The following is a 10,606-nucleotide window of genomic DNA, read 5'->3' on the forward strand; positions in this document are numbered from 1 at the left end:
GATGTTCATTGGTGCCTCGAGTTTAATGTGTTCCACCACCGTGCTCGTGCCTCAAAACAGTCGTATCTCAAATGATCTTTCCTCATTGAAATGAATGGAGATGGCATCAATTCGTTCCCGACTGACACCGAAAAGTGTTTGTTAGGTCACTCTAGTAAATGTGTTTAAAGGTCAAGTGTCATCCCTATAAACATTCTAAAATAGATATTGAAATGAAAAGTACACATCACATTATTCACGTCATTGTCTATACGAAAAAAGAAATATGACCGGAGAGCGCGTCATCCATGAGCAAAGTTGCGAAAATGTCATTCGACGACGTCCAAGTGGTCGCCATATTGGCTGCATTTACTGTCTGTGACGTCACCCAGACATTCGCCATTGAAAACACGCTTTGGCCCCTACTGTGGGAGACGAACACGCCACTTCTGACACGGAAGCTCTTTTCGAAGAAGAGAACATCACACAACCGAGTGACGTTGCCGGGGCAATATTACACTATTGTTTTGAGCCATATTCAGATGATATGCGATCACCGCCACACCGCCTATCTGTCCGATCCACTTCCGCGGCGGAGATGAGCCATCGCGGCTCATTGCAGCCGGCCGGTGTGGCTCATTTTCGGCGCCGAGGTGGCTTATCACGGAGCTGAGCCGAAGCTGCTTTAGGGCGTTGTTCATAGCCGCCGCAGTACGCGATGAACAACACCGTCGAGCCGGGGCGCTTTACGGCGTTGTCGTCGCACATGGCTGTGTGCGCCATTGTCGGCAGCGTTCTTCAGATCCGCCGCCGCCCGCGAGCCCGACGCGCAGCCTTCGTTGAAGCCGTGAACGGTGTACGCGGCGCTTCGGCCGGGTTGGGTCATTTTCAGCGCTGAGGTGACTTATCACGGAGCCCAGCCGGCCGCTTTACGGCATTGTCGTCGCACGGGGCTACATAGCAGCCTTCGCCGGCGAGACCAATGCCGTCCGACACGCACATCGACACATTTAACACCCCTTTCATACGTACGCGGATCTTTTGTTACGTTATGAGAGACGGATTACGTGGTCCGCCCCAAACTATCATTTTTTTTTTAGTGGCTGTCCGTCATTTGGAACCCACGAGGCTCTCCTTTGCACCTTTGCAATCCATTTTTCACAAAGAACCGGGTTTCTTGCAAACTTATGAAGGGTAAATCCATCCTCCCGTGTGTGCGAGCAATGTCCAGCAAAGCAACGAGCCGGCATTTTGGCTAACACGAAGGAACAACGAACTACCTTCCCGGCAGGTAAAACTAATAGAAACAAACGAGTCCACTTGAGGGCGGTCCCGCAATGTACGTCACTTCCTGCTTCTTCCTCTCCCTGAGAGGATTTTCATGGCTGAAGTTACAAAAAGCTGGATATGTCAAAATCATGTTTTGTGGTGAAAAAATGCATGCGTCCATTTCGGCTGCCGTTTTTTTTTTTCATTAATAACATACTAAAAATCATGCATTTCATGACAGTAGCGCTTTAAAGTCAAATGACAGAATGTTTGTTAGGTGTTGAGAGCCGTGAAACTGTTCAATTGTTCCCTATCGCTGATTGCACACTGACCTTTCACCCCCTCGCTTCCCTCGACATCATCGCCTCGTCGGCTGCTTTCGCCACGCCGATTCCTGGAGCGCCTTTGACTCCTTCGCCGATCGTTCGCCTCCCTTTGCCTCCCCCTCGCGCCTTTCTTTTTGCTTCCCGTGGAGGAAGCGGTCGGGCGGCGGTGAAGGCCGCAGACGGGACGTCCTGCTGGGAGGGAGAGGGTGGGGGGCTCGCGGTGGGCGCCGCACGAGACACAACAAAATGACATTCTTTGTCATTCTGAAGTGATACTGGCTATGCTTTACGTGGCATTGATATAGCAAACTATTGAATTTTGTGTTTTTCTGAGCAGCTCATCCTCACGAGGGTCACGGGAGTGCTGGCGCCATCCCAGCTTTCAACAGGCAGTAGGCGGGATACACCCTGAACTGGTTGCCAGCCAATCGCAGGGCACATGAAGACAGACTACAGTCGCACTCACATTCACACCTTGGGGCAATTTTGAGTCTCCAGTTAATGCACGTTTTTGGGATGTAGGAAGAAATCGGAGTACCCGGAGAAAACCCACGCAGGCACGGGGGGAAACATGCAAACTCCACACAGGTGGAGCAGAGAGAGAAGGACTACTTACAGTCAGAGGTGGCGGGAAGGAGGTGGGCACATGCCCTCTTTCTTTTTACCCTATGTACAATTTTTCCAACCTATGTGACCCTATGTGTGGAGCAAAAAGTGCCATTGGAGTGACCCCCCCCACCCTTTAAACCAGCGGTGTCGAACTCATTTTTGTCGCGTTCCACATCGTAGTCACGGTTTCCCTCAGAGTTATGAATGTGAAACCATGAAAATCTTTCACCTCATCATATTTACAGATGAAAATATATGAGCTAGTTTTGCAATCACAAATCAAGGGTAATCGGTTTTTGAACTACTGCTGTTGTTTGGGCACAGAATACTGATTGCAATATCTCATCGTTATCATTTATGATATGACAATTTGAAAGTTTAGTCCAGATTTTTTTTTTCTTTTAATCATGGAAGTTGATACTCATAATTTGCCTTCGCGGGCCACATAAAATCATGTGGCGGGTCAGATTAGGCCCCCGGGCCTTGAGTTTGACACCCGTGCCAGAAACAATCGCTGTACATTTAGGCCCAAGCAATTCGAGCGATGATATATGATCAGCTTTCCATCCCCGCAGTGTCAACGATTGTTTTTGGAGGTGGGGGGGGGGGGGGGGGGAGTGTCCTCAGAATGGGGAAAAACTGGTCCAAAAGTACTGTGGGCCTCCCCCCACCCCTTTCAAAGTCTTTCACCTTCCCCTGCACAGAATTATTACAAATACAGACAAAAGATTGTTGTGGTGTTGTCTGTGTGTGTGTGTATATGTTTGTTTGTGTATATATGTATGTTTGCTGTCCATGTGTGTCTGTGTCGTTGTCTGTGTTTGTTTGTGTCCCTACTTGTGTGTGTGCCTATCAATGTATGTGTGCCTTTCTGTGCATGTGCACCCTTATCCATATTTGAGTGTACATTAAAGGTCAAATGTCATGCCTATAGACATTTTAAAATCCATATTGTAATGAAAAATACATATAACATTATTCACTTTACTCTCTCTCATTTGACATCCAAGTGGTCGGCATTTTGCCTTCATCCCCTGTTCATTACGTCACACCGGGACATTCGCCATTGAAAACACGCTGCGCCATCTACTATGGGACACGGAAGCTATTTTCAAAGAAGAGAGCATCTCACAATCGAGTGAAGTGACCGGCACAATATTACCCCATCGTTTCGAGCCATATTTAGATGATATGCGGATCACTTCTAACTAACAACAGACTCCCAGACGGTATGTATGAGCCAGCCAAGCCGAAGCCGTCCGCCGCGGACACAATTGAGTGAAGTGACCTGGGCAATATTACCCCATGGTTTCATTTCGTTTTGACCCATATTTAGATGATATGTGGATCACTTCTAACTAACAACAGACTCCCAGACGGTATGGATGAGCCAACCAAGTCGAAACCGTTCGCCGCGGACATAATCGAGTGAAGTGAGCAGGGCAATATTACCCTATCGCTTCGAGCCACATTTAGATGATATGCGGCTCACTTATAAGTAACAACAGACTTCCAGACAATATGTATGAGCCACCTGGCTGAAGCCATCCACGGTGGATGAGGCGAAGGGTACATCGACACGTTTAGCACCCCTGATTTACGTACGCAGATCTTTTGTTACATTCTGAGAGGATTACGTCTCCCCCGCCAACTATTATTTTTTTTTAGTAGCTGTATACACACCTACCTGTCACTTGGAACCCACGAAGCTCTCGTCATTTGCATCTGTGTAATCCATTTTTCACGACAAAACCGGGTTTTTTTGAAAAGTGTTCGAACAAGATCCAACAATGCAACGAGTCGGCATTTTGGCTAACACGAAGGAGCAACGAGCTATCTTCCAACGAGTATAAACATACGAGACTGCTTGAGTGGGCGTCTGCTACTAATGTCACTTCCTGCTTCTTCTCGAAAACAAATCTCTCGAGAGGATTTTAATGGCGGGAGTGACAAAAAGCCATATACGTCAAAATCATAAAAAATTTGAAAAATGGATGGGTTCATTCCGGCTGCCTTTTTTTTCTCATTAATAACATCCTAAAAATGTTGCATTTCATGACAGTGGACCTTTAAGATAATACACGCATGCACACACTGAGCGGGACTAATCCGATAATTTTACAATTGACCAGCCTGGATGCTCACCAGCAAAAACAATCACATGATCATATTTGAATAAAATAAAAAATATAAGCAACATATCACTATAGTCTCTGTTTGTCATATTCATCCCATAATTCATTTTCAGATGTGATGGCTGATGTCTTTTGTTTGCCACCACCTCAAGTGTTGGCTGACATCTGATATCGTTGAGCCCCCCCCCCCCCCACACCCTTCCTCCCAAAGCCCAGACCCCCCCGAAATCCCCCCCGCAGCCTCCCCGCAGCCCTTTTCGACTCTTCTCAAATAAATAAACATTTAGCCCAGCCAGGGGGTCAAAGGTGAACACTTCGCTCAATGTTGGAGCTGCAAGCAGACGTCGCACACTAACAAAGAGCCAACGGGATCACATTCACATCTGGGAAACATGGAAAAGGAAATATAATAAAATGTTCTTAATGTCACGTGGAATGAGCAAGTTTATTCTCCTGACTTTATGGTGCAAGTTTGTCGTCACATGATTTTATCAAGCGTTTATTGCCAATTGAAATTAAATGCGTTCACGACATTATAAAAATCTGTTGAAGTGAAATCCATTTATACACACATAACACGGAATAAAATTTTCGTCACATGACACTCATTGATTGTAACTTGAAATGTAAAAAGTACGGTGTTTATGGGGGGGGGGGGCTGTGCATAATTGCCATGAGAAAAGAAAAACAAAGTCATCATTTGTGTGTTTGGCTTTCATAGTTTCTTCCTGTCATTGTGAGTCTTCCTGAGCACACACACACACACACGTCAGCACCCACGATTCACTGTGTGTGTGCGCTAGTAGCAATAGGAGACCTGCTTGGGGAGTTGGGGGGGGGGGGGTCGTAGGGAGTAATAAATGTATATTGTTTAAATTTTCTCCCATTTCTTTTTTTTTCATCTTTGGCTCATTTTTCTGCCCTCTGGTGGACGACCGGTGTTAAGAAGTATTTTTTTTTCGTTTGTTTTTTTTTTTAACTACTGGGCTTCCCCCCCCCCAAGAAATAATAAACGATCAAAATTTTAATTTGATCGCATTTATTGCAAAACTGTACATTGTGCAACACTTTCATACTCTCATCGTGATATAACATCCATAATTTTTCCATCATGTATTCACGAAAGAAATGTGAAGCAAAAAACTAAATGACATGATGGTTAAAAACATATCTATAACAAATAAAAACATATTAATGCTCCCTATAATTATTACATATAAAAAAAGGAAACAAAATCATCTTCGAAGTAAGAAAACATGCGTTATTATTTCTTTAAAAACACGACTTGAGTTTAATGTGTTGATCCGGTAAAATTATGAGTTGTGTGTTTATTTTGAGTGGAGGGACAGCGCCACCTGGAGGCAGCCCAGCTCCTCGCCGTTGCCGTCAGACAGGACCCCCTGAAGACGATAATCCCCGTTGCTGAGCCACGAAGGGACGTCCATGAAGGGCAGGAAGAAGTCCGACTGAGGCAGCGCGTATGAGCCCTCAATCACCAGAAGCACAACATACATATTTAGTAGGGAGTCAGAGTCATCATTTAGACCCCCCCCAACCCCCCCACAGTGGTATGATCTATTTAAAGGGGAAGTCTGGTCGTTTGGATTAACAACGTATCCGATATGTCATGTCGTATGTACTGCACCTTGAAAATTTGAGGATAATCCGATATCATTTAATGATGTTTTGAGAAGATTTTTACCAGCAATTACAAATTTTCATGGGCGCCGCCATTTTGGTGAGTCTCAAAGCCACAGGTTCAAATCTGTACGGAAGTATTCCTCCGTCTTCCCGATCAACCGATACTGCTATTTCTTCATCAGATGACGATAAATCAGAGAAATCAGCGCTCGCCATAATTGTTCACCAACGTAAGCGCACGTAGGTCATGTGACTCGCCAAAATGGCAGCGCCCGTGAAAATTCGTAATCGCCGATAAAAATTTTCTCAAAACACCATTAAATGATATCGGATTAACTTCAAATTTTCAAGGTACTCTACATATTACATGACCTATCAGATACACCGTTAGTCCAAACGACCGGACCTCCCCTTTAATAATAAATTTCTGGATAGCTACGGCTGGTATTAGCTAGGATGACACAGGGTGGAGTTTCTTTAGCACATTTTGGACAATTCCGGGAGCAGTTTTTGACTTTCCTTTCCATAACAAGGAATAAAGCAACAAAAATGGTGACCATGGAACAGAGACTGCTTGAACAAATGGACCTAAATGACCAGATAATACTTTTAATTACCATAATTTACAGCCTGCAAGCCACGACTTTTTTCGAACGCTTTCAACCCTGCGGTTTATGCGGTGATGCGGCTAATTTGTGCATTTTTTCTAATGGCCGCAAGGGGGCGCTCGAGCGGAAAAGGTAAGGGTGCGACCGGTGGAATATATCTGCCGAGGAAGTGACTTTTTTTGGTCTGGCCCTGTTCGCACTGCGCTGGCGTGTTACTGCCGTGTCTCAGTGATTTTTGCCTGCATGTTTTTTTTAACCGGCCCTGTTAGCACAGCGCTAGCGTTAGCTGTGCACCGTCTTTCTTTGTAAATATCTCGTGTTTCAATGTAGGTTTCAATGTGGTCACTTGCGGCTTTTACACAGCTGCGCCGTGTGTATTTACCAAATGTTTTTTCCTTTACAAACGTTTTGGGCGAGGCTAATAACCAGGTGCGCTCTGTATGCCAGGAATCACGGTATGCTTCAAAATCCATCAACAACGTTCTTAACCGGGCCAATCATGAGAGATGATCTCCTTTTTTGGACACGCCCAAGCTACGCAGCGGGGCTGCGCAGGGTGGAGCAATACGTAGGTCACATGATGCAACGCGAGCGTTGTAGCGGGAGCACAAAGAGGCCTTAACACGTCAACCAACATTAAAACTGCATGCAAAGAATTATAAATTACTCACTTGCTAATACAGTTCAGTAACCTACAAATCCAATTTACCGTAATTTCCCGCCTACAAGCCGCGACTTTTTTCACACGCTTTCAACCCTGCGGTATATGCGGTGATGCGGCTAATTTGTGCATTTTTTCTAATGGCCGCAAGGGGGCGCTCGAACGGAAAAGGTAAGAATGAGACCGGTGGAATATATGTGCCGAGGAAGTGACTTTTACCGGCCCTGTTGGCGCGGCGCTAGCGTTAGCACTATGCTAGCGTGTTGCTGGTAAATCTCAGTGATATTTACTGGTAAATTTCAATTTTAACGGCCCTCTGAGTGTTACCGCGGCGCTAGCATTAGCAGTTAGCACTAGCATTAAACACTTTCTGTGTACAGTCTTTCTTTGTAAATATCTTGCGTTTCAATTTGGGTTTCAATGTGGGCACTTGCGGCTTTTACACAGCTGGGGCGTATGTATGTACCAAATGGTATTTCCTTTACAAATGTACTCAGTGAGGCTTGTAACCAGGTGCGCTGCGTAGGCCGGGAATTACGGTATATGTAAACATGTTGAAATTCAAACTCTTGGAGGGCGCCGTCACTCACAGGTTTAAAGGGGCAGCGGCAGGGCAGCCCATAGGTGTGTAGCGGTTCCGGGCAGTCTTGTCCGGGCGGGATCAGCTGGCTCAAAAGGTCGCAGGCGTCCGGATAGTGACAACTTCCCAGCTCGTCTAAACACGGAATCTTCACCCAAAAACCGGCCACCTCCTTCTCCACGGTGACGTTAACCTGACACGTTCACGTTTCACAAAACGCATTTGAAGACTTTGAGCACTCGATATTGACAAGGTAAAACAAAGTGGTGGTCATTTGACCGATTGCTACCGTGACAACCCGCCACTTTTAACGATCCTTTTCACATGTTTTTATGGCGCAGCCACACAAGTGTCATAAACTCCTACGCAGATGACAACACGGCCTCAAAGTGGGGCTTCAAACAAGCATTAGTGGCAAATTCAAATTTTGTTTTATTTTAGTTTGCAATGAGGTCATGGGCAATGAGAACATACAGGCAACACATAGGCGGGGCCAGGATTGAACCCGGGTCCTCAGAACTGTGAGGTTAACGCTTTACAAGTTGAGCCACCATGCCGAATCAAAGTTATATTATGGTAATTATTATTAGTGTTCAGATTTTTAACGAAGACCCACGCTGGGTTAAGGCTTCAAAGTAAAGATTAAAGTCAGGGTTAGGGTTCCAAGGGAAGGTTTAGGTGTCAAAGTAGGAACTCGCCAACAAAAATTGGGTTTTTAGCGTTCCAGGCCTTGGTGAAGATTTCAAAGCGTCTTTTAAGAGTTTTAAACCAAGGTTAGGGTTTCAAACAAGGGGGTTTCAAGTACTGCAGTATGTAGATTGAAAGTACTGGTGGGTTGATGGAATCCCTCTGCGGATTTCAAGGCAGTTTAACGTGTTCCACAAGGTTTTGGTGTTGCGGACTACTCCCCCCGTTGACTTACGGGGTTTCTTTCAAATGCATTCATTGACCTGACATTTTTAAAAAAATATATGTTTTGTTCTTGTGAGATCAGCTCAATTAAACGGCGGTACAAAAAAAAATGACATCTGGGAAAAGTAAGATGAGAACTCAAACGATGCTATTTGACAAATCGTTGCAGCCCTGATTAAAAGCAACAATGATTTTTTTTTTCATTTCACAAAAGTGCTGAAGTGACAACCTAGCGAGCCAAACTAGAATTAAATTAACTATTGATTAATGTTACTGTCAATTACAGTAAAATAATCGCGATATTGCATTTGTTAGAGGATTATCATCTCACTTTATCTCGCTAAGGAAACGGAATTTTCCCCGATTTCCTATTTTTTTAAATGATAAACAAGAGTGCGCGGCTGGTGTGCGTGTCGTCCTGACATTCAGAGGCGCGCGGAGCTCCACGGACGTGGACCCCGACGCGGACACGGTCAGGTCCCCGGGAATGCTGATGGGGTCAGGCGACACGCTGAGGGTCTTCACCACCGCCGCCGAGTTCGGCTTGCCGCAGTTCTTCCACGCAAATCCAAAAACCTGCACAATGAACTGTGTTTACACGATGCTGTAAAAGAGTAAACATGTTGATTTGTCGTCACCTTGACGCTGTTGCTTTCGCTCCAGCCGTGCTGCCTTTCGGTTAAAACTACAACTCCCAGCATGCTCAACGCGACGGCAAACACCGCAATGGGGTTCATGTTTCCTTCGCTGCGGAGTGAGACGATAGAAAAAATAGCAAACAGGAAGAAAAGAGGGCGGTTGAAGTCGTCAACAAGCCACGCACTCAACTCCGCTGGCTAAAGGCGACTGCTGTTTTTGTACTTCCGCATCTGACGTCGACGGACGGCCTTACGTCTCATGACCAGTCACGTGACGTGTAACGGTTCAATAAACTTTTCGCTCAATCAAGATTTCACGGACACTTTATATATATATTTTTTTTTTAATCGCTGAAAATACGTTCTTTAAAAGCCGATAGGAAAATCAGACAAATAAAATGACAAGCAGAATGTAAAACTTTAAAACAAGTGACTTTATTCTCATTAAATTGCGACTTTTTCCTCGCTTATTAAAAAAAATGTATTCCTTTTATTTCAATGTTATTTTAGATTAGGAAAATAGTTTGTATTTCCCCACCCACATTCGATCCTTGCAGTATTTTCTTTTCCACTTTGTCCAGCACGAGTTTACGTTACCATTACAATGTCCTTCTATGTCCACTAGAGAGCAGCAAAGTACTACTGTGCAGATTTACAAGCCCGAGATGTTCAAATCAGTCATCCATCCATTTTCTTCGCCGCTTATCCTCACGTGGGTCGCGGGGAGTGCTCGAGCCTATCCCAACTGTCAACGGGGAGGAGGCGGTGTACACCCTGAACTGGTCACCAGCCAATCGCAGGGCACATTGAGACAAATGTGCGCACTCACAATCACACCTAGGGGCAATTTAGAGTGTTCAATTAATATTGCATGTTTTTGGAGTGTGGGAGGTAAACCGGCGTGCCCGGAAGAAACCCACGCAGGCACGGGGAGAGCATGCAAACTCCACACAGGCGGGTCCGGGATTGAACCTGGGACCTCAGAACTGTCAGGCCAACGCCAAGACACTGTTCCGCTCAAATTGGTCATTTCAGGAAATTTTCATTCATCTCCACTGTTTTGTGATGGATGCAAAAGATGAAAAAAAAATCTTCACACTTCACCCATCACCTGTTTTCTTTGACCTCTATGACACACAAGATGGCGTAATTGGAGACATGTCCATTGAAGCAGCAGATAAAATATGCGACAGCCAATATTATCTCACAATATTTGCTTTCTTTTTTCCGTAAAATAGACGACACACA

General features: G+C 45.2%; 1 protein-coding gene across 1 annotated transcript; it reads right to left on the minus strand.

The window, feature by feature from the left end:
- Positions 1 to 5,333: 5,333 nt before the first annotated feature.
- On the minus strand, positions 5,334 to 9,597 carry gm2a (ganglioside GM2 activator). Its single transcript, XM_061834789.1, has 4 exons — positions 9,359 to 9,597; positions 9,144 to 9,296; positions 7,819 to 8,001; positions 5,334 to 5,805 (listed from the first exon to the last, which is right to left on the minus strand). Exons 1-4 carry the CDS (start codon positions 9,455 to 9,457, stop codon positions 5,647 to 5,649), a joined length of 594 nt encoding a protein of 197 aa, XP_061690773.1. The 5' UTR covers positions 9,458 to 9,597; the 3' UTR covers positions 5,334 to 5,646.
- Between the last annotated feature and the right edge of the window lie 1,009 nt (positions 9,598 to 10,606).

Source organism: Syngnathoides biaculeatus, chromosome 11 (assembly GCF_019802595.1).
Source record: "Syngnathoides biaculeatus isolate LvHL_M chromosome 11, ASM1980259v1, whole genome shotgun sequence".
Lineage (NCBI taxonomy): Eukaryota > Metazoa > Chordata > Actinopteri > Syngnathiformes > Syngnathidae > Syngnathoides > Syngnathoides biaculeatus.